The sequence below is a fragment of the Mesoplodon densirostris genome, chromosome X, assembly GCF_025265405.1.
Source record: "Mesoplodon densirostris isolate mMesDen1 chromosome X, mMesDen1 primary haplotype, whole genome shotgun sequence".
Lineage (NCBI taxonomy): Eukaryota > Metazoa > Chordata > Mammalia > Artiodactyla > Ziphiidae > Mesoplodon > Mesoplodon densirostris.
In genome coordinates, this window is record NC_082681.1 from 2,986,344 (window position 1) to 3,011,064 (window position 24,721).

The window sequence follows — 24,721 nt, forward strand, 5'->3', positions numbered from 1 at the left end:
GGCGTCCGCCCCTTTTTCCTTTGCCGGAATGGACACGAACTCCCGCCAATTGGAGGCGTCGCCGCCGAGGCTCCGCCCTGCCCCGGCCGCTGCACCCAATGGCGGGCCGGCTGGCAGCGGCGCCGGGGGCGGAGCGCGGGCGCGCAGGTGCAGCAGCGCACAGGCCGACCGGGAGGGCGGGGCACGACGTCGGCCGTGCGGGGTCTCGGCGTCGGCGGCGCGCGCGCTCCCTCCTCTCGGAGAGAGGGCTGTGGTAAAAGCCGTCCGGAAAATGGCCGCCGCCGCCGCTGCCGCGCCGAGCGGAGGAGGAGGAGGAGGCGAGGAGGAGAGACTGTGAGTGGGACCGCCGCGGCCGCGGGCGGGGACCCTTGCTGGGGGGCGGGGGGTAGGGGCGGGACGTGGCGCGGGAGGGGCCCGCGGGGTCGGGCGACACGGCTGGCGGATGGCGTCCCTCCTCTCTACCCTCCCCCTCCCGCTGGTGACGGCGCCCCCCCCCTCGGCCCGTTACCCGCACTTGCGGGTGACCGTCCTCGGCGCGGCCTCCCAGGGCTGCCTTCGCCTGGTTCCCCCCGCCCTCCCGCCTCCGGCGCGCATCCCGGCCCCCGGCCCCGCGGGCACCCCTGTCGCCGGGGTTTCGCCTGTCGGGGCTGCGCGCGCGCGTCGTGCCCTTCGCGGGGCTTCGGGCCCGAGGCGCCGTCGCGCGCCCGCGGCCCCGGCCTCTCCCTGGATCGCGCTTTCCCGTCTCCCTCCCTCGCGCGCCCCCTCTCCCGTTACTCGGCCCCCCCACTGGCGCGCGTGCGCAGTCCGCCTCCCGTCGGGAGAGTGCGCCACAAGGGCCCCTGCGCTTTCACCCCCATCTCCAGGCTTTGCCTCCCCCTCCTTCTCGCCCATTCCATGACTTTCTGCCCCCACTGCGAGCGAGTTTCTTTCGCATCTACCAGGAACAAGTAGGTGGGAATTATTGTCCACCCACAAAAGGTACTAGACATTGTGTTCCTGACCCCACAGCTCATCAGAAAGAGGCGGTTATAGTTGCCATCAGGAGCCGTGGGTAGGGGACTGTGTCCGGCAGCACCTGAGGCTCTTCGGTGGGAGCGCGCCCTCAGGGCCTTTGGGGGTGCCGTGGCCTCAGAATACGAGCGCCCTCCCATCCTCCCCCCCTTCGCCGGCGATCTTCAGTTACATAAGTGGAGTGGGACATAGTATGTGACGGGCTTCCATAGTCCTGGAGCGTGCCCTGCTCAAGATCATCAGTACCAGATGGGGCAAGTTCACCGCATCGCTGTGGCTCCTGTCAGTTGGTCCCTGAAAGTTTATTTTCTTTTTAGTTTGGTTCTGAGTCACGCAAACTGAAACTCAGGTGACTTATTCGTGGCATGGCAATGTTTTTGTGGTTTTGCACTGAAGACTTAAGGTCATTGTGAAGAGTCTAAAGATTGCTCTTACAGAGGAGACCGTTCATGGCATTGCTGAGTGTGGATCCAAGGGGGAAAAGCTGTCTCTGGAATACACCTGTGAGGCCGTCGCTTCTATTGTGAGTGTGTTCGGTGTGGATTGGTCACAGCAGAAATGGGCTCCACCACAAAATTGATATTCCTGACTCATGGTCAGGCAGATGTGTGCTTCTGGTTTTTCCAGGAACAGGAACAGGCTCTGCAGAGCCATTCACACGTTGTGTCTCTGCTGTGCGGGATCAGTGCCCCAAATTGTAAGATGGTAGGATCAAATTCAGGGGGTGGTTGGTGATTGTGGAACCGAACCTACTGGCCTGGGAGGCTGAGTGGCTTACACTTTGTAGGACTCTGGCAAGTTTTAGGCATTTTGTTATATTACAAAAATGAAGCATATTTGGGCCTTGGTAGTAAAATTCATTGTTAATAGGCAGTTACTATACAGGAGAAGTTGAGGTTTCATGGCCGGAATTTTCATCTGCATCTGAGTGATTTCAGCTAACAATGAGATTAACTTCTCCTCTTGGGTCCTTTGAAATATGCTGGATCTTTATTTTTTTAAAAAAAAATCTGGATTTTTTTAGGTCTTTTGGGAATTTCCACCAGGGATTTACGGAAACAGGCTTATTTATGGATTTTTTAGGACTTCTACTTAAAATCCTAGTCACGGAGCCTAGGAAACATTTGCTTTTATTTTCTTACCCAGACATATCAGAACCTTAAAGGGCACAATCAATCTAGTAGAAGTACAGTTGATTAAATAAGTTGCCACAGAGTACCCATTCATGACATGTCAGCCAGGTGGCCGGCCGATCACTGCGATGCATTCCAGTCTGCACACACAGATAACACAAGCTCACTTGACGAAGATTCCAAGGTTTGTACGTCTAAGCCTGAGACGTGACAGGACAAGGGCTCTGCTTTGTTTTGCATCATTGGCAGTGCATTAGCCTCCTTGGGGGCCCCTCCAGTCAGTTGTTCCATCATATCCCTATCCCTTTAAACTGCACAGACAGCTTCCAGAATATAGTTTCTCTGCAAAGTGATTGGTGGCATCTGAAGTCATCGTGTCCTAACAGCTTGAAGAAACCTTCTGTGGCTTTCTTGCCAGTACTGGCCTATCACACCATGCTCTTTTTGTGTTGTTACAGATTTGCCTGGAATGCTTTAAACCTAGACTCCCGGGTCTTTGTTTCACTTGATAGAGCATGATGCAGTCCAACCGCACTCCAACTTTTGCGCTGCGCTGCTTATGTTTCAGGAGGGTTAGAATACAGTTTTGCATTCTATTTGCAATTTCCAGCCACAGCCATTGTTTCCCTGCCTGCCCTGCCTCTGTGTGGCTGAATCTAGTGGGGTGGGGAGGCAAGCTGTGGAATTTGACAGAAGTGGCTGGATGAGTCCAGTATGATGTTACCCCACCTGAATACCCCTTCCCCCGTGTGGAGATGGCATGAGAAGCTCGTTTCTTGAACCTAGAATAAAGAAGAGCAGACGGAAAAGTGTCAGTTCCTTACTGGAGGGCGGTTTCCACCACTAATACACCTGCCCGGGACTATTTACATTATAAATGCTGTCTCCTGGAACCTGTAATCTTTTCTTTATTTTTTAAAAAACATCTATTTACTTATTTATTTATTTATTTTTGGCTGCGTTGGGTCTTCATTGCTGCGCGCTGGCTTTCTCTAGGTGCGGCGAGCAGGGGCTACTCTTGGTTGCGGTGCAAGGGCTTCTCATTGCAGTGGCTTCTCGTTGTGGAGCACTGGCTCTAGGCGCGCGGGCTCAGTACTTCGCTCGTGGGCTCTAGAGCGCAGGCTCAGTAGCTGTAGCGCACGGGCTCAGTTGCTCTGCAGTATGTGGGATCTTCCCAGACCAGGGCTCGAACCCGTGTCCCCTGCGTTGGCAGGTGGATTCCTAACCACTGTGCCACCAGGGAAGCCCTGTAATCTTTTATAAAGGTGAATAACAGTGAAAAGCTTTTAATTGGCTAAGAGCAGTTTGTGGCCAGCCTGCCCAAGTTATCTATGAGAAGAAGAGAAGCACAGAAAATGTTTGGCATTTGTAGTAACTAGTGTTTTAAGTGCAGAAGTGGTAAAGCATTGGTCCTAGACTGGTGGTTCAAGGGAGTGTGGAAGGACACCTGCTTGTTCTCACCACCCTCTGCTCTGGTGACATGCATGCAGACCAGCCTCGTGTGGCCGGCAGACGCAACCTTTTTTCTTGGGGAGAGCATTACTGCCGCTCCAATGGAAGGACCTTGTCCTCAATGCTTCTGTACCAGCCCTCTCCAGTCAAACTGCCATTGTCACCTCTGTGCCTTTACCTCATTTCGGGTAGGATGGATGTAAATGAGTTCCTCTTCCTTGGACTCACTGACACAGAAGTTGTGCTCTTCTGCCTTTACCTGGTCTCTTTTGCCTTTCTCTGGCAAGGAACCTCTTCTTATTGAAAGCTTGATTTGCATGCCATTGCTTAAATACCTGGTTCCACCCCTTTGATGGTAGGTATGGTGTGTGTGGGAACTGAGTGGGAATGGGAATTGGGGGGCTGGCAGGGCATGCCTACTCCCATGTTTAAGGGGGGTTGTGACCGTTCCATTACAGAATAAAGCCTTGGCCTTTTTCGCTTCTTCAAGGCACACTTATGTTGGTTCTGCTGGTGTATGAATGTGTCTTTAGCATAGCTGTTTTACAGTACTGCAGAGGTCTGGACTCTTGGGAGCAATCCTTAGGAAGGGTTCAGTTGGCTTCTGTGCCTAAGAGCTGGGGGCACTATGTATATGGACCTGCAAATCATTGCTTTATTGGGTCTTCACCTAAGTGCTCTCATTTGCTGGCTCTTTTTTTTTCTCCATGGAATCCTGAGTTATCAGAGATCTTAAAATTTCAGAGCTAGAAGGAACCTTAGTCTAGCTCCCTCAGTTTACAAATAAAAATGCAGTTTACCAAAAAAAAATGCAGCTGTGAGAAGATGTGGCTTTTCCAGGGCCTCCCAGCCAGGGTGCCAGTTTGATTTTTATTATATAGCTAACTGAGTAATACTGTAACCTTGACTTCTGGGATTTCAAAGTGTCCTATGGCTCGAATGTTTAAGGGAATTATAAGGCCTCACTGCACCTCAACAGATAATTCCAGGTACCATCCTGGTAGTTACAGACCAGCAGTAAAAGACTTGGTTGGTGTTGCCCTTCCTCTGGGTTTGATTGCATGAGTAATTGTTTGAAGAGTCTCTAAGTTATACACTCTAGGCTTTTTTTAGTCTAAAGATAAAAGTGCTACTCTTGGGCCAGCAAGGTATCAGAAATTAGCTAATATGGGGCAGTTTAGGTTTAACAAGGAAATGATGGTTATCTTGATAAAAAAATAGAGTGACAAAAGACCTTTTTTGAACATGTGTTCAAAAGCAAAATAGAAACTATCAAGCTATTAACCCAGTTTGTTGAACATTTTGATTTTCTGATCTGAGAGGCTTAAAAGTGATTGCTCTAAAACAGACTTGTGTATTTTTGAGGACAGCTTTGGATCTCCCAGGGCACTTGGTTTCTGTTGGTGCTGCCTTTTTTCTCTCACGGTTAAAGCCCCTTTATGTGATGTTACAGCAGCTTGTTGCAACTTCAGCTGCTTTAAAATGAAGGGAGACTTTGCCTCTGGATTTCATGTGTTCTTCTTGGGATGACATTTTGATGTTGCATGTTCTCTTGAACATGTCTTCTCTCCCTGAGTATTTCTGTATGACATGTTGCAAGAAATACTAACTAGAGATCGCTACTAACGGTATGCTTTATAGTGTCAAAATTTCCCTCAGTGGTGACAAGACCTGTGATAGTGTCGGTTCTAACATGCATGAGTCTTTCCTTTATTTTAGCACAGTGTGTTATATGTCAGTAAATTGCAGTTTATTCTTTGTTTCTAGCTAGGTAAGCCGGGAGATAGCATAGTACTTTGTCTGTATGTTTATCTTCAAAATGTCCCAAATAGCCCTGGGAAAAAGGTCGTGGAGCACAATGGGGGCTTTCAACTTACGATTTTCTTTGTTTTAGGCTCCATAAAAATACAGACTCACCAGTTCCTGCTTTGATGTGACATGTGACTCCCCAGAATACATCTTGCTTCTGTAGACCAGCTCCAACAAGATTCCATGGTAGCTGGAATGTTAGGGCTCAGGTAAGTAACCTTCCTTTTTTTTTTTTTTAGTATATGTCCTGGTTTGGCCATCTGTTTTTAAAAAAAAAAAGGAATAAAACAAGTTATACTACTCTTGGACAGTATAAAAGTACCCCAAAGACTAAAGACATAACTGTGCCAAACTGTGCCATATAATAAAAAAAAGTCACTTCCCTGAGCCCTGAAAGGTCAGTTTGGGTAGGGCTACTTGGTAGCCACAGTGTGATCTGGGGGCGGGTGTCAGATTAGAGCCGGAACTGGTGACCTGCACCTTCAGTTCACCTTCAAGCAGGTCAGCTGAGCTGAGAGCACTTTGACTGAGCTCTTCACTTGCCGCTACTGCTGTCGCCTAGCGGCCTTCAGCACTGTGCTTTGTTTGCTTTGGTAAATGACTTCCTGGTCAACATTAGTGAGTGGCGGTAATGCGTTTTCAGACGTGGGAACTGGTGTGTGGTCCCCTAGAAGGATGACATCCTGAAAGCTGTTGCCAGACAGCGGAGCCCATGGCTAATGGCGTGTGCTTGCCGCACTCCTCCCACGGGGACTGCAGAGAACACCCAGATACACTTCTGGCTCTTGAGACTCTAGAGCAGAATGAATGCCTTTTGAAAAGCTGGGAAGCTAAGTCATTTGAGTCTGACACTTAGAGGCTCTATCAGCCGCGCTTTGGGCTACTTTGGCGCCACTGCGTGGACTTTAATTTCGTAAAAATGAGTGGTTCCCTAATTTCTCAACTGTCTGGCTCAATATCTTAAGCTTTTTTAGAGTAGGGGTCACTCCACATTTGATGTTTTGACATCCGGATTTCAAACATTCCATGTGGTAAGACAGAACGTTCTAATTTGATTTTTCCATTTCTTTTCCTAAGAAAAAATGTGAGTTTACACATATGCTGCCATTGTGATTCCAGCTGAGACCCTCAAGTAGCACTTTGCTGTATCTCTCTAGTGGTTTCTGACGCCTCAGTGTAAAGCCGTGTGGACATCCGTAACAGATCGCCCATTTCGGGGCTGTGCAAGGGGCAGAGTTTGGGTGGCAGAGAATAAAAGGTGTAGAAGGAAGTGAAGAGCATCACACTGCCTCCAAGTCCCAAGTTCGGTTTCACTCCTGATCCTGTGACTCAAATTGTCATTCCCATTTACCGCTGCGGGCTGTGCCCTGGGCCCTGCCGACAGGGCGTTCTTTGTACACCACGTATTTATGCTGGTGGGAGTTCTGTGGCTGGCGCTTTGTGCATTGTCTCAGAAATTGGGTGGACTAAATGTAATATAGGCAGTGAATGGGTTTCTTCTGATAGATATTAGGCCTAAGGGGGTGATTTATGTTTTTAATAGTCTTTTTCTCAGATTACGAATGGATTTTAGAAGACAGTGGTGACTCTGTACAGTTTCTTCTAAGAAATGTAGAAAGGAAGAGATGTTTTTAAAAATATTTCTTATTACTTATGAATGGGAAAGACACGGCCATTTGAGCTTCAAGGAACTTTGAAGGTAATTCTCAAAGGACAGAACCTGTTTTTAATAGATAAGTGCTTGATATCTTGCTATTTTTCTCTTCCTTTTTAAGAAATTATAAAAATAATACATGCTTTTTATAGAAAGTTCAAACCATTTTACAGTATATCAAGTAAAAAAGCGAAAGCTCCCCATTACCCTCCGTGCCCACTACCCAGAGTAACTGCTGTTAATAGCTTAACGTAGATCCTTCTGAATCATCTTCTCAGGCTACGCCAATACGCACCTTTTGTATTTTTGACAAAACAAGAATGGTATTGTACGTATTCTGCATCTATCCATGTGATGCGTTTCTCTGCCTCATTTCTATTTAATAGCAGCATGGTTTGGTGCCAATTTACTACCATGTGTTGTCCCCCTATTGGTTTTCTCAATGGTTCACATTTTAAGACGCTGTTGGATTGAACTTCCTCACATGCCAGTCTTTTTGAAGAATGGCTGCCTAGACTTGGAGTTACTGGTGGGTACTACCACATCACCTTCCAAAATGTCTATCCCATTTCCCACGACAGTCTTAGAAAGTGCCAGTTCCCATACCCTCCCAGAATTGGATATCCATCTTTTTGTGCTCCTTGGGTTATTACTGGGGCTGAATGTCAGTAGTCATTGGCCATTTGTATTTGGTCTTTGTGAATTGCCTGTTCATATTCTGCATTTATCCTTCCCTCGGGATATTTCTTTTTAAGTCAATTTATAAGAACTCTTAATGTATTAAGGAAATTAATTCTTTGTCATCGTGCAGATATTTTTCCTACTTTGTCGGATATCTTTTTTTTTTTTTTGGCTGTGTTGGGTCTTTGTTGCTGTGCGTGGGCTTTCTCTAGTTGCGGCGAGTGGGGGCTGCTCTTTGTTGCGGTGTGCGGGCTTCTCATTGCGGTGGCTTCTCTTCTCGCGAAACATGGGCTTCAGTAGTTGTGGCTCGTGGTCTCTAGAGCACAGGCTCAGTAGTTGTGGCACATGAGCTTAGTGGCTCCGCGGCATGTGGGATCTTCCCAGACCAGTGTTTGAACCCGTGTCCCCTGCATTGGCAGGCGGATTCTTAACCACTGTGCCACCAGAGAAGCCCATGTCATGTATCTTTTGATCCTGCTTGTCTTTTTGTTATGTAAAATTTCTGTTATGGTTTCTTCTTTTGCTTTTATACTTAGAAAGTCCTTTCCTACTCTAAAAACATGACAATGTGCATCTGTATTTCCTTCCTAAAAAACTTGATGATGTGCTATATTCATATATACATATTTGATACATGCAAAAGAATCTTATAGGTAAGTTGTCCTGTGTTTTTTGTATGGTATTTAAAATACTTGTATTTAACTTTGCAGTGGGATGAGGTCTAGAGCCCACCTAGCCAGTTGTATCATAGCCATTTGGTGAACCAGTCATCTGGTCTTCACGTGTATCATATGCTGACTTCAGGTGAACAAAGCGTCTCTTACCTTTTTCTTTCTGAATTTTTTCTTTGTGAGGCTTGATGGCAAGCCTGTCAGCAGATAGTCATTTATTCATTCACCCAACAAATATTTTAGCCCCTGCTTTGAGCCAGGGACGGTGCTGGGCCCTGCTGCAAGTACTACCTTCTTGACCAGGCAAGGGGTGCTGGGGTAGGCTACAGAGGTCGTGATGCCAACTGCATGGCTACAGTGCTCATTCCGGAAGACTCAAGAAAATAGTGGATCTTCACAAAAGTAGGTTTTAGATAAACTAGGAGGAATCCAGAGGGTGTGTGTGTGCATGTGTGTGTTTTAAATTCTGACATAGAAGTTAAAGCTTTATGGTAGACTGCAACATAAGCATAGTTTGTTTTCTAACTCATGTAATTGAAGGCTGATTTGTGTCTTGATTTATGATGAGGGCTTTTTGCTGTTAAAATAGTTCTATATTCAGCTGGCTTGGTTGTGATGGAATAAAAGTTGCGTACTGATAAAAATGTTAATTTTCTTCTATAATGATTTTGAAGCTTTCTGTAATAGCTGATAAAAATAAAGACAGGATTTTGGTGAATATAATCTTAGGGGAACAAGTGTAATTTTTTGCAGCTTGTATCATTTAAATCTAATAAATACCCTCAAAACTGAAGTGGAATCCTGATTTTTTTTTTACTTAAAGAAATGATATAAATGATTTGTGATTAAGGAAAAGGCTTCTTGTATAAGGCTGAGGGGTTTTTTTTAATGATGTTTTAGAATAGTTAGGTATATAGTACGGAATGAAAAAGGTGGTACAAAAGGTTACATGGTATAAGATCTCCTTGCCACTCTGTCCCCAGACATCCATTTCTCTCCCTGAAGGCAGTCATCATTACCAGTTTCTTATTAATCTGTGTGTGTGTGTAATTTTTAAATTGTGGTAAAATAGTCATAACGTAAAATTTACTGTTTTAGCCATTATTAAGTATACAGTTTAGTGACATTAAGTGACATTCTCATTGTTGTGCAACCATCACCACTGTGTATCTCCAGAACCCTTTTTATCTTGCAAAACTGAAATGGTCCCTTTTAAACCATAACTCCCCATTCTTCCTTCCTCCCCCAGCCTCTGGCAATCACTCCTCTACTTCCTGTCTCCTGTGAAATTGACTCTTCTAGATACCTCATATTATTATATGTTTTTATATGTGTGTTTATGTATATATTTTATGTATGTGTCTACACACACAAAGGTGTGTGTTTTTTTACCAAACAGTAAAATACTGTGCGTATTCGCAAAGTTTGCTCTCTTTAGTTAATATATCTTGGCGATTGTTCGGTATCAGTTTCTATAGAGCCACGTCACTCTTTTTAAGGGTTGGGGTAGTAGTCCATTTTGGAGGCACCGTAATTTCTTTAAGTGGTTTTCTCTTGCTGGACATTTATGTTTCCAGTGTTTTTTATTTCATTAACGCAGTAGTGAATAGTTTTTTACATAATACCATTTTGCTCACAGCCAAGTTTATCCGTAGGAGAAATTCCTAGAGATGGAACTTGCTGGGTCAAAGGATATATGCATTTTAAACTTTGATAGATATTGCTAAATCAAGGATGGCCTTTTAATTGCACAGTTTTAGAGAAAAACTACATACGAGTAGATAAGCACAAAAATGTATGACTGCACTGCAATTTGTAGAGATTAGAGAGCTGTTTATTAGGCTAGGAAGAAATTGCTTTCAGCAGTTAGCACGAGAAAGCAAAATTTCAGAAGCTTCCATTTCATGACCTCATGTGAGCAGAGGCTGAGACAGGACCCTTTACTTGGCAAGGGGAACTTCAGCCTGTGCTTGTTTGTGAAATCTTTTTTTTAAATTTATTTATTTAATTTATTTATTTTTGGCTGCATTGTGGCACGTGGGCTTTTTGTTGAGGTGGCTTCTCTTGTTACGGAGCACATCTAGGCACGCGGGCTTCAGTAGTTGTGGCGCGCGGGCTCTAGAGCGTAGGCTCAGTAGTTGTGGCGCACAGGCTTAGTTGCTCTGCGGCATGTGGGATCTTCCTGGACCAGGGCTCGAACCTGTGTCTCCTGCATTGGCAGGCGGATTCTTAACCACTGGGCCACCAGGGAAGTCCCGTTTGTGAAATCTTGAAGAAAATGGAGCATTTTTATTTTGGTATTGTTCTAAGTTGCAGTGGCTCCTTGGGACTCAGGGTTGAAGAGTGCCGTAGCTGCTGGACGTTCTGTCTTTTTTGTATTGTAATATGCGTAAGGAATATCCAGGGCCATATTGCAGTTGCTTCATTTGTCTTTGACCATGGTACTCTTATATTGCAATACTTTATTCATTTACCCTGTACTAATTGAGCATCTATTATTTGTCAGTTCCTGTCCTAGATGCTAGGGACTGTTCCTAGCCTCAGTGGTCTTGTGGTCTAAAGGAAGACAGACAGGCAAATAGGCCATTACTTTACAAGGGGCTGAATGCTACAGTGGCCACTGAGGGTGCACATAAATATTTGAGGGACCCCACCTAGACTTCTTTGAAAAGTGACCCCCCCCAGACCTGAACGATAAGGCAACATTAACTAGTCCAGGAGAAAGTATGTGTGGAGGAGAGAGCAGCCCGTCTGCAGGCTCGGATAAGAGAGAACTGTCAGGCTGGCCGCGAGGGCTCATGGTGCGGGGATGAGACAGGCAGGGGTCTTGGAGCAGCTGCACTGGCAGAGTGTGCTGGTGGGAGATCAGACACAGCTGCGCCGGCTGTGCCAAATAGGCTCAGCTTCCCTTCCGAGCCGCCGCACTCTGAGAGCCCCCGGAGCCCCCGGAGGCCGTGCCAGGCGCTCTGGCCACCCGGCCTGTTCCCCCCACCCCGCCTCTGCTTTCGAGGCCATCTGCCCTGAGTCGGCTGGTCGCCTACCCATCAGGCCCCTGGGGCTCCTGCTCCAGACCTCTTCCTGGAACCTTCCTTCCCTCCACTTCTGCCCCAGGGCTTCACTCTGACATTCGATACTGCGAGGAGGGAGACAGCTTGCCTGGCGTGTGAGTCAACTGTGGGACCAAACGCACTGCTTAGTTCTCACTTTTATTTAGTATTTTTTTGCCAAGACTTTCGTGGTGAAGGAAGCAGTGCATGAGCAAGCTCACTCTTGTCTTGTCAAGGACCAGGTCCACTCTGATGAGCCCCTGCGGGTGGCGCCGCCGTCATCCCCGTGAGCCCGGGCTCGGGCGGTGGGCTCCTTGGCACCCGCTGCTCCGCGCTCGCGCTCCCGCAGGCCATCGCAACCCTGCTGCTTCTCGGGTCCTGCCTTCCCACAGGCCTCCTGGCCCTCTTCCTCCCCGTCCTCTGCACTCTACTCGAGGGGTAGACTCGGGTACTTTCTCTTCATACTCCGGAAATGTTAGCAGTTTGCCCAGTTCACGTCAGCCTCCTCTTACGGAACTCGAATGAGACAGCTCCAGTGACACCCCAGCCTATGGTTGCACTTGCCGCCCTGTCCCCCGAAGGTGATGGGCATACTCCCCATGCGTGCTCTATGCTGTGTTCCACGTGCCAGTATATAACATTCAAAAGTGTTTTGCAAATTTACAGGATGGTATCCTACTGTATGTGACATTCTGCAGCTTGCTCTTTTCACGCTATACTTGGCCTTTTGAGCCTGGTCCATGTTGCTCTGTGCAGACCTTCATTCATTTAACATGTCTCCTTGTGCTGTGGAGACATCTTTACAACCAAAGTCCCACCAGAGCCCTGAGGGAGAATGGAATTGTGGAGAAACAAGGATTGGCATCTGGTTTATGTTTACATCCTTTGGGTCTATTAACCGAGAAGAAGATATTTTTATTTCTGTGTTTGTGAAAGCTTTCCACAAAAAAGGCATCCATTTTCCAGACTTATTAATAGAGCAGTCCGAAGGTTTTATTTTTAGATTTGAAAGAAATCAAAGAAGGCTTCTGAGATGTGCACATTTCCCTTCATTCCCATCTCCTTTGCAACATTTCACGTTGCTGCTAAGACACCAACTTGAGCACTTTTCAGCATGAGCTGACTTTCTACATGTAAAATATTTTTGAAAAATTAAAGCATTTTCATTTTTCTGGGGTTTCTAGTGGTACTTAAGTTTTGACATTTCCTTGAAAAGTTGTATTTTAAATTTGTATATACACTTTTAGTAACGTATTTTTAAAATATAAATTTCTGTGTGTTTGTGGGGTTTGTGTTTTTGTAAACAGCAGAAGCTATTAGTCCATATTAAGTACTAATTCGCTCTAATATTTTCAGCTGTTTTTGGAATTACACTTGGCAAAAAAATAGACAAATGTCTTCAGTTGTGACAGTTTGTCTTTTTGTTCCTTTTAACTCCAGAATAAATAATTCTAGTGAATTTTTTTCTAGGTTTGTAAGAACACAGGAATGATTCAATTCATCATAATATGTAGTTAGGGAAGGTTGAAAGTCTTTTTTAAGTGGTATCACTCTGTAAGAAACTGTTAATACAGCTTGTAAGCAACTGTATAAAGTTTCTTAACCACTCTTCCAAGTTGTTTAAGACAAAACAAAATGAACAACCAAACAAAAACTATTCATTACGTTCTTTATTTTTTAATTACATAAGTAAAGCATCATTGTAGAAAATTTAGAAAATGCATATGGAAATCACCCTGGAAATTCCACCATGCAGAGGAAACTGCTGTTACTGTTTGCTGTATATCTTTCTAGACTGAGGGTTCTGACTCAGGGTTGAGAAGTCAGGGGTTCTATAACCTTGGATGGGAAAAACACTCCGTCTTTATTTTCATTAACCTCTCACTGAAAATTTAATGACAAATATAGTCAGCAGACCATGGTAGTATTAGGAGTACCTGTGATTTTGTCACCAATAGAGATCAAAGATGCTTTCATATCATATTACAATTACAGAGATTTTGAAATATCACTTGTGTTCATCACAATTCAGACTTAGTTATCAGACCCACATGTAGATTTGGCTGTTTAGTGGCTTACTAAAGAAGCACATTACTCTAGCACCAATTCTCGAAGTAAGTTGTTAATCAATTTCTATGCATTTTATTTTACGCACTTCAAAACATTCTTCTGAAGAGTGGTTCAGAGGGCCAAAAGGGCCCATGGCATAAAAAGGTTACGAATGCCGGTTGTGTCCATTATACTGTGCAACTACAAATACAAGAACAGCCAGCACTTGAGTGGTTACTGTGTTGGGGAAAGAGATCAAGGAAAGCCCTAAAGCACAGGTGCAATAAAGAGAGACAGAATGACATTAAAGCTTAGTTCAAATTATTATATCATATTTTTTATGAACACATTTAGTGTTTTCCAGATACTGTGCAAAGTGTAATGCAACTACAACTGGCAAATAATAGCCTAAGAGTTACCTTTGCTATTGGTATTTTAAACATCCTTCTAGAGTCTTCCTTATGCACCTGTTTGCATGCATATATGTTGTTTTAGATAAATGGGATCATAGAGTATGTGCTGTTGTGACTTGCCTTCTTTCCTCAATGATAATGTTGTAGATATCTTTCTATGTCACTAAAAACATATCATCGCTTTTCCCTAAAATGAAAATAACTTAATTGTATTTTCTAATTATAAAAGTAATGTCTGTTTCATGAAAAAAAATATTTTTTAGAAAATATACAGAGAGGAAAAGTAAGAATTGCCCATAAATCTGCTGTCTACAGATAGATAATGTCTGGATAATGTTTGTTTGTTTTTTTACAGAAGGACTCTTTTTTTTTAAATATTTATTTATTTGGCTGCGCCGGGTCTTAGTTGCGACATGTGGGATCTTTAGTTGCGGTGTGTGGGATCTTTTAGTTGTGGCACATGGGATCTTTAGTTGAGGCATGCAGGATCTAGTTCCCTGACCAGGGACTGAACCCGGGCCCCCTGCATTGGGAGCGTGGAGTCTTAACCACTGGACTACCAGGGAAGTCCCTGAATAATGTTTTTACATCATTTTTAATGACCCCCTGACATTTTATTGATGGCTATACTTTGATTTAATTAGGGTTGTTTCCATTGTTTCTGTGCTTTCATTGCTCCAGATGATGGGTATGGCTGTGTGCTGACCATTCTACTCTGTGCCTGTGTCTCCAGCTTGCGTCTCTAACCTCTCACTTGAGCCCCCACATTGGATGGCCTCTTCAGTATTTCCCCTGGAGTTGCTCATTGACATCTCAAACGTAACAAGTCCCAAACAGAACTCTTGCTTTTTTTTTCCCCCTTCAAATATGCTTCTCGGGCTTCCGTGGTGGCGCAGTGGTTGAGAGTCCGCCTGCCGATGCAGGGGACACGGGTTTGTGCCCCGGTCCGGGAAGATCCCACATGCCGCGGAGCGGCTGGGCCCATGAGCCATGGCCGCTGGGCCTGTGCGTCCAGAGCCTATGCTCCGCAACGGGAGAGGCCACAACAGTGAGAGGCCCACGTACCGCAAAAAAAAAAAATGCTTCTCTTCCTAGTTTCTATCTCATTAAATAACATCAGCATCCACCCAGTTACCAATCTAAAATCCTAAGAGTTGTCCTTGATTCTCTTCTTTTCCTCACCTTCCTCTAATTCACCAGCAAGTCCTGTGGGCCTCTACATTGAAAATGTACCCCAGAACCAACAACATCCCACCATCTCCACTAAGACCTCAGTCCTCGCCACAGGTCACGTCACTGATGGATGCAGTGGGACTTTGGGTGACATATTAAACAGCTTTCTCACCAACATTAGGAAACACTACATGTTTCATAGGCCTGTTTGTTACAGTGACACTTAATTCTAAATGATGGAATTGTTCCACATTTCATAACTTTTTCATCTGACCAATACAGTTCAGTTTAAGTACTGAGTTCCTTGCTGCTCCGTGCTGAAGGATATGCAGTTCATCAGGCTGTCATCCAGCCATTCATTCCATGATGGAGTCAGGTGTCTACAGTACCTGGGGCACTGTGGTAGGCAGGCTGTAAGGTGACTGAGACAGATTGGTATCTCTCCTCATGGAGCTTAAGTTTGGCTGGAGAGACAGACTTTAAATAATGCACAAGTAATTATGTAATTACAATGGGTTAAGTGCTCTAAAGGACAAGTTGGGGGGAGTGTTCACTGTGATCATATGTAATGGAGGAACAGCTGAGCCTTGGGAGGGATAAGGAGGCCTCCCCTAAGGAGGCAGTGCTGAAACGGGGAACCAAGGGGTGAACAGACGTGGGCAAAGCGCAGAGTGGAGGAGGGCTTTCCCGATGGAGAAGAGCATGTGTGAAAGCCCTGAGTCTGGCAGGAGCTTAACAATCAGAGAGAGATACTTAAACAGCCCTGTGTGGCTGGAGCAGAGCAGGGGTGGGGGGATGACGGAGATGCATGGTGAGAGGCTGACGAGCTGGGCGCAGGATTTTAAATTTTATTTATTCATTCATTCATTCATTCATTCATTTATTTATGGCTGCACTGGGTCTTTGTTGCTGCACGCGGGGTCTTCTCTGGTTGCGGCGAGTGGGGGCTACCCTTCCTTGTGGTGCATGGGCTTACTGCTGTGGCTTCTCTTGTTGCGGAGCATGGGCTCTAGGCGCGCGGGCTCAGTAGTTGTGGCTTGTGGGCTCTAGAGCACAGGCTCACTAGTTGTGACACGCGGGCTTAGTTGCTCCGTGGCATGTGGGATCTTCCCGGACCAGGGCTCAAACCCGTGTCTCCTGCATTGGCAGGCGGATTCTTAACCGCTGTGCCACCAGGGAAGCCTTGGGTGCAGGATTTTTGATGTTAATGTCAGAGCAGTAGGAAACTATCGAAGGGTTAGGTTGCTTGGATTTTGATTTTTTTAAATCAAAATATTACAGCCACTTGATAACAACATAACCTCTCTCAAAGGAGGTTATGGTGAAAACAGCAGTCTACCACTCCTCCTTCCTGTTCCATGACCTAGAGATGCCAGCTTTTAACGGTTTCTACTTTTAGTTTCTTTGATGGTTACCGTCAAAACTAAATTGTATGCTTATACATCTTTTTTGATTTGACAACGTTGGGGAGTTATATTAACTCCCTGAAATGAAAGAAGACAAATTAGCTTATATCACCTCCCTTGTTGAGATTCATATTCACGTTTTCTCTGTAACTGTAAACAGTGGTTCCTGTTCTATCACCTTTAGTCCGTATGGCACTTCCCCACTATATAAGGGGATATAATGACCCTGCATCAGTATAAATGCTGAATCTTTGCCTTTGATTACTAAATTCCAGAGTAAGGAGTTGGTGTAATAATCATCTCAAATGGTGGCAAAATATTTGCTGTTGTATTTTCTGTTGTCTCATGTCAATATGGACTCATGGAGTTTTATTTATTAAATGTTTTACAGTTCAGCCAAAGCCACTATTCGTTTTTGATCACATTATTCCAAATTTGGTCAATGAGATTCCCTTTATGCTGGCACCTGTGTCATCTTGGCGTATCCTTATTAATTAGTCTTTGAGTGATTTTTTGCTTTCTGGCACAAGACATTCCATCCCAATGTGTGCTTTTCCTGCCCTGGAACTGGTTCCAAGAGCTCTGGATCCTTTTAGTGGGAAATGGTATTTAGAATCCAAGATTTGGGTGTTAGATATGCACACTCTTACTGGGCTGATATTGTATCTAGGCTCTTGCAGTGGACAAAGCTAGAATACATTGAAAAAATTTCTTAACTCATAAATACGTAATGATATCTACAATGGAAATTTAACATTACAGGGTTTGTCTTTAACTTTTATTTTATCCTTGAATATCTTTTTCTTACACAAAAAGTGTTCATTCCTAATTAACATTAACAGTTATTTATTTGCTTTATCTTGTAATATACATAAAATAATTATAAAATTGTAATACCAGTATTGCTACTAACAATAAAAATCCTGAACGAAGTTTGTTTCTTTTTGTCCTTAGGATGTATCTCACCAGGGATGTAAAATCAAGATTATTGTGCTCAAAAGTCACTTGGGGAATTTGCTTCTAGTAGTAGTGAGGTAGCTCATCTTGGACTATCCCCCACTCCCTTGCAGATAACAGCTAAAAACTCAAAGACAAAAATAAAAAACAACTATTTAAAGGCACTAGAGAGTGATTAAAGCAGGCAGAAACTGGAGGGAAGTTGATACTTGGAAGAAAGGAACTGCATTAGATGAATTTCCTGTTTATAACGGCTTTTTACCCAAGGGCAGTCCTAGTCAGTGCTGCTGCAGGGAGACTGAGACTTGGATAGAGACCTATAATCTCAAGGGTTAAGGAATCAGAGGACTGAAGGCAGAAATCCTGGAAAGCAGATAGCCACGGGCAGTCGCAGGGGCAGGGGGGGCGGGCAGCAAATTCTTCATATAAACTCTAGCTAAGGCCAAAGGAATAAACTGATTTCAACTGTTGCCCACCATAGGGAAGACAGTTTGGAGTCTGAGTCCTATCAAATTAACTGCCTGCTAAAATAAACATCGGTACTCTTCATTGGAACATAATGGAATCCAAAGTCTGACAGTGTATCACTCAAAATATCTAGATGTTTGAAGAAATAGGAAAAATGTGACCCTTACTCAAGAGCAGGGATAAGCAAATTTTTTTCTGTACATAGTAACTATTTTAGGCTGTTGTTATACTGTGCTCAAGAACATAAAAGAAAATATGCTCATAATGAAAGAACAAATTAGTGGTCCTAAAAGCCAATCTTATCAATAACTCATTAAATGTAAATGGACTAAACGTTTCAGTGAAATGGCAGAGATTGTAAGCTGAATTAAAAAGCAAGACCCAGCATATGTTGTCTTTAGGATAAACAGTTTTAATATAAAGACTCAGCTAGCTTAAAAACAGAAGGATGGAAAAAGATATACCATGCAAACAGTAAGCGTAGGAAAGCTGGAGTGGCAATACAGATATCAGAAAAGCAGACTTCAAAACAAAGGATATTACCGGAGATTAAAAGACACATTTCATAATGATAAAAGGGTCTGTTCATCAGGAAGAAATTAACTGTCATAAATGTGTATGTGCCTAATTACAGAGCTGCAAAATACATGAAGAAAAATTAGCAGAATTACAGAGAGAAATAGACAAATCCATAATTGTACTTGACAATTTTAGTACCCTTCTCTCAATAATTGGTAGAACTAGACCAAAAAATCAGTAAGGATGTAGAAGATCTGAGTATTACCAGCCACATTTATACAATAACACACTCAACAACTGCAGAACACACATTCTTTTCAAGTGTACATGATACAGTTCAACAATGTATTATTTGCTGGACCATAAAACAAGTCTCCCTAAACTTCAGAAGCTTAAGATCCTACAGATTATGTTCTTTGATCAGAATGGGATTAAATTAGAAATTATAACAAAAGATCTAGGGAAAAAACCCCAAATATTTGAAAATTAAACCACACATTTCTGAATAACCCATGGGTCAAAGAAGAAATCACAAGAAAAACTAGAGAAGATTTCAAGTAATAATGAATTATAATGAAAATACAACATATTTAGTGTTATAGGGCACAGCTAAAGGAATACTTAGAGGGAAATTTATAGCTTTAAATGCATTTATTAGAAAAGAAAAAAGATATAAAATCAGTGATCTAAGATTCCATCTTAAGCTAGAAAAAGTAGAGCAAAGTAAACCCAAAGTAAGTAGTGGGAAGGAAGGAAGTGACAAAGGTAAGAGCAGAAATTTATGAGATAGAAAACAAAGAGTAGAAAAAATTAACAAAACCAAAATATATCAACAAAGTTGATAATCCCCTGGCCAGACTAATGAAGATAAAAAGAAAAGCACGTAAGCTGCCAGTATCAGGCATAAAAGGGGATATTACTAAAGCCTCTTCAGACATTAAAAGGATTATAAGGGAATGTTATGAACAAGTTAAATTGACAGCTTGGGTGAAATGGACAAATTCCTTGAAAAAAAGGACATATAAAAATCGACATAATATGAAATAGAAAAAAGCCCTTCATTTAGTAAAAAGATTCAATTCATTATCAAAAAAATTTTCCACAAAGAAAACTCTAGGCCCATGTGGTTTCACAGCTGAATTTCATCAACCATTTAAGAAATAACACCAATCTTACATAAACATAAGCTTTTAGAAAATAGAGGAGGAAGAAGAAATACTTTGTAGTTTGTTTTATGAGTCTAACATAACCCTGATACTAAATCTTACAAAGACATTACATAAAAAGAAAATTACAGATCATTATCCCTCATGAGCATAAATGTCGAAGTCTTAATAAAATATTAGCAAATGAAATCTAACAGTATATTAAAAAGATAATATATCAACCAACTCAGGCTTATCACAGGAATGCAAATATGGGGTAACATTTAAAAACCAGTCTAATTCACCACATTAAGAGAATAAAGGAGAAAAGCCATATAATGAACTTGATAAGTATAGAAAAAGTATTTGACAAAATTCAGTGCTCATTTATAATAGAAACTCAGCAGATTAAGAATAAGAGGGAACTTCCTCATCTGATAAAGTGCCTTAAGAAAGAGATACATATAAATTGTATTTAATGATGAAATATTGAACATGTTACCCTTAAATCAGGGAAAAGTTCTAACCAGTGTAAGGCAAGAAAAAAGGTAAAAAGCATTAATATTAAAAGGAAGTAAAACTGTTTCTTTTGGGAGGTAATGCAGAAATTTGAAAGAATCTGTAAGAGAGAATGATGATGTACTAGAACTAAAAAGTGAATTCAGCAAGGTCTCAGGATACAAGGTCAATTATACAAAAATTAACTGGAAATGAAATTTACAGTGCAGTCCCATTAGGAATAATTTAATGAAAAATGTACAAGGTCTGTACACTGAAACTGGAAACATTGCTGAAAGAACTTAAAGACCTAAATAAATAGAAAGATATACCATGTTCATGGATTGAAAGACTAAATAATCTTTACAACAATTCTAAAATGTATATGGAAATGCAAAGTACCTAGAATATCCAAAGCAATCTTGAAAAAGAGCAAAATTGGAACACTTATACTACCTGACTTTGACTTACTGTAAAGCTACAATAATCAAGACTGCCTGGTACTTGTATACGGATAAACACATAGTTCAGTGGAAGAGACTAGAAAGCCCAGAAATCGACCAAACTTCTATGATTGATTTTTAACAGAGGCGCCAGAGCAATTCAGTGTGAGAAAGGAAAGCCTCTTCAGCAAATGGTTCTGTTCATACCAAACAAAAAGGAACCTTGACCCTACCCATATTAGTTGCCTAAGGCTGCTGTAACAAAATACCACAAACTGAATGGCTTAAAACTCAAGGTGTCCTCAGGCGCATGCTCCCTCTGAAACCTGTAGGGAAATCCTTCCTTGCTTCTTCCTAGCTTCTGGTGGTTTGCTGGCAGTCTTTGGTGTTCCTTGACTTACAGCTGCATAACTCCAGCATGTGCCTTCCTCATCATGTGGTGGTCTCTTTGTTGTGTCTGTATCTTCACATGGTTATCTTCTTATAAGGACACCAGTCATATTGGATTAGGCACCCACCCTACTCCAGGATGACCTCATCTTAACTAATTACATCTGCAATGACCAAATAAGATCACATTCTTAGGTACTGGGGGTTAAGACTTCAACATATGTTTTTTGAGGACACAATTTAACCTGTAACACTACCTCACACCATACGTGAAAATTAATTCCAGATGGATTATGGACCTAAATATAAAACTATTAGGAAAAAAACAGAATATCTTCACATCTGAAGATAAAGGTTTCTTAGGATACAGAAAGCAATAATTATTAAAGGAAAAAATGGGTACATTGGTCTTCATTAAAATGTAAAACTTGGGCTTCCCTGGTGGCGCAGTGGTTGAGAATCCACCTGCCGATGCAGGGGACACGGGTTCGTGCCCCACTCCAGGAGGATCCCACGTGCCGCGGAGCGGCTGGGCCCGTGAGCCATGGCCACTGAGCCTGCGTGTCCAGAGCCTGTGCTCCGCAATGGGAGAGGCCACAACAGTGAGAGACCCGCGTAACGCAAAAAAAAAAAAAAAAGTAAAACTTTTGCTCTTCAAAAGATGCTATTAAGAAAACGAAAAGGCAAGTCACTGAGAAAATAGTTGAGACAAGTCGCAAATAGAAAGTCATATATCTGACAAAGGACATATCGAGAATATATAAAGAACTCTTACAACTCAGTAATAAAAAATCTATTTTTAAAACAGGAAAAGATTTTAGTAAGTACTTCATAAAGGAAGGCATCTGAATGATGACCAGTATTCCCATGGAAAAGTGCTAACATTAGTCATCAAAGAAATGCAAATTAAAGCCACAGTGAAGTACCACTACACACCCACTGGAATGGCCAAAACTGAAAACTGACAACACCAAATGTTGCTGAGGATGTGGGATGGGGCTGCCTGGAAAGTGGTGCCAGGGAACTTTTTGTTCCCATGGTAACATCGTCTATCTTGATAGGGGTTTGGCTTGTACAGGTGCATGCACTTGACAGAACTCATCAAATGATACCTTTAAGATTTGTCATTTCACTGGATGTAAATTTTACCTAAAAAAATGAAAATGAATTTTCATCTCTTGTTAATGATATGCATGCTGAAGTGTTTGGGGATGAAGTGTACTGGTGAACTTTGAAATGCATCACAAATAAGATGGATTGATGGGTGGATGAATCATGTCAACAATGGTAGAATCTGGGTGATGAGTATGTGGGTGTTCTTTGTACAGTTTGTTCAATTTTTCTGTATGTTTCAAATTTTTCTTTATAATGTATTGGAAAATCACTTGGAATAATTTTCTGTGTAGTTATGTTACTGATTTGATATAGTTAGGTTTATTTCTGTTCAGTTTTGTGGTTTGCTTTTTTCTCTTTATTTTTGGAATACATAAAGTATTTGATGGTTCAAAAGTCAAGCCTAATCTGATCGGGGAATTGCTACTTTACCCAGCTTTCTTTAGTTATGATTGTCGAATCACAGAAAGTTATAATTGTCATAATGATTCTTTATATTAATAGCCTATATCCACACTTTATGTACACGTAAACAACATGTATGGGTTTTGTAATTCTCTTTTGTTATATTTATTCTGATTACATTTATTGAGACGAAATTTGGGTATCTGTTGAATCTGGTATAACAGGCTTGAATTTAAAAGAAGAAAAAAGCCAAGCCTCAGATGGTAACTAGACTTGTGGCGGTGATCACTTTGTAATGTATACAGAAGTCAAATGCTGTACACCTGAAACTTACATAATTTTAAATGAGGCCAAATTTTTTCCTGATTTTTAAGAAGCTAAGCCTATAGAATACTCAAGTTATTAGTTTCTTGCTCATCCTTCTAGTGTTTCCTCTTGCAAAAAGATAAACCAGTGAATATATGTATTCTTATTTATCCTTCTTACACAGAAAGCATGCTTGACATGCTGCTCTGCATCTCGTTTTTAGTTTGTTTTCACTTCCTCTATCCTGGAGATTGCTCCCTATCAGCGTCGATACCCTCCTTGTTTATGGCGGCGTAGAGCTCTCCCTTCCTCATTCTTTTTGTTCCTGCTGCACAGACTCCGTTGTATAGATGAAGCATGCTTTAGTCAAGCAGCTCCCTGTGGATGGACATTTGGGTACTTTTCAGTCTTTTCCCGTTGTAAACAATGACACAGTGTTGTTTCGTATTTGTAACTAACCCATTTTTAATCTTTGAACTCCTGTCCTCTGTTTCTTTTTTGTTTGTGGACGTTTCTGTTCTGGTTTTATGGCTGAATTATCTTCTAAAATATGAGAATATTATGTTTCCTCTAGGGACAGAATTGATCTCTCTTCCATATTGCTGGGTCTCTTCCCCTGACCCTGGAGAGCTGTTCGGGTTGGTGACAAGAGGCCTGGGTAGCTGGCACCCTGCCCCTGCTCTGGTGGAGTCACCGATTTCCTGTGGGGTCCCTCCCCCTAGGGAGGGTTGGAGTAGGAGTTCTACAGGGGCTAGGGCAGAGCAGGACAGGCTGACCTGCGGACTTGGCTTTGGTGGGAAGCAGACAAGGGTCCTCCCTCACACCATGGACCCTTGGAGGCCAGACGGAGGTGGGCTTCACCTGGGCTGCTGCCGGCCACACCAGGAACCTTGTGGGGAGGAAAGGAAGGTTCCAGCCTCTGATTTAGAAAAGACCCTTTGGTTTCTTGCCTGTGGAAGGAAGTGGCACCTTGCCACTCCACATGTGCTCCACTAACCAACCCCAGTATTGTCAGCCCCCCTTGGGAGCTTGCTGAAAGTGTCCTGCCCCCAAACCTTCTGGATCAGAATCTGATAGTCAACAGTCCCCCATGTGACTTGTGTGTCCGTGAGAGTTTGAGGGGCACTGCTTGCCCCTGGTCTGGTCTGCTCTGATCTGAGAGCCTTTCTGGGGGTTCTGACAGGCACAGGGGCTCCCATTTCCTTTGTAGCTCCCTTGTAGTGCATTCACTCTGTTCCATTAGTCAACACACTCCTCTTTCCAGCATCTAGAAATTTGTGAAACGTATCTCATCTGTTCAGAAGTCCCCTCCTGTTATCGTTTCTGTCGTCTGTGTTGGAGGTTTCTTCCTCTTTATGCATCTGTACTTCGTTTCTTTGAGGTTTGAAGGGCCAGATAGCAAATGCATGTATACAGTTGGTCATCCTCTAGTGAAGGATTTTAATCAAGGAACTAGCTGTAACGTGACCTTCATCAGAGGCCAGACAGAGTGGAGACTGGGTGTAGACAGTCCTTTTTGAGAAGTTTTGTTGTGATGAGGACCAGAGAAATGGGCTGGGTGGGGTCAGGGGTGGTGGTGGGGTTGCAGAGAGTCTGCTTCAGGAGGGCTCTTGAGAGCACGTTTGCACAAGGAGCCGGAGGACCTGGGGTCCTGGACGAGCAGTCTGCTTGGAGAGAGGCCACGGGAGGGCAGGCCCTGGGTAGGCACTTCCTCCTTGAAAAATGCGGGGAGTGTAGAAGGCGCATGGGTCCTGTGTAAAAAGCCCAGGAGTCTAGTGAGAATTAGAGCTCAAGCAGAAGCTGGTGGGTTTATGGGACAGTTGCAATGAAGGACCCCAGAGCAGGCGGCTTCCACCCATAGCAACGCATTGTCACACAGTGTTGGAGGCCAGAGGTCCAAAATCAAGGTGCCACGTGGTCCCACTCTCTCCAGAGACTCTAGCAGAGGATTCTCTGTTGCCTCTTCTAGCGGCTAGTG

At 43.2% G+C, this 24,721-nt stretch overlaps 1 protein-coding gene across 1 annotated transcript in view; it reads left to right on the forward strand.

The window, feature by feature from the left end:
* Positions 1 to 205: 205 nt before the first annotated feature.
* The window catches only part of MECP2 (methyl-CpG binding protein 2), a 54,329-nt gene continuing 29,813 nt past the window's right edge, over positions 206 to 24,721 (forward strand). The window contains exon 1 of the mRNA XM_060088007.1: positions 206 to 333. Coding sequence (XP_059943990.1) covers positions 272 to 333 — 62 coding nt within the window. The 5' untranslated portion in view covers positions 206 to 271. The remainder of the gene's footprint in view (positions 334 to 24,721) is intronic.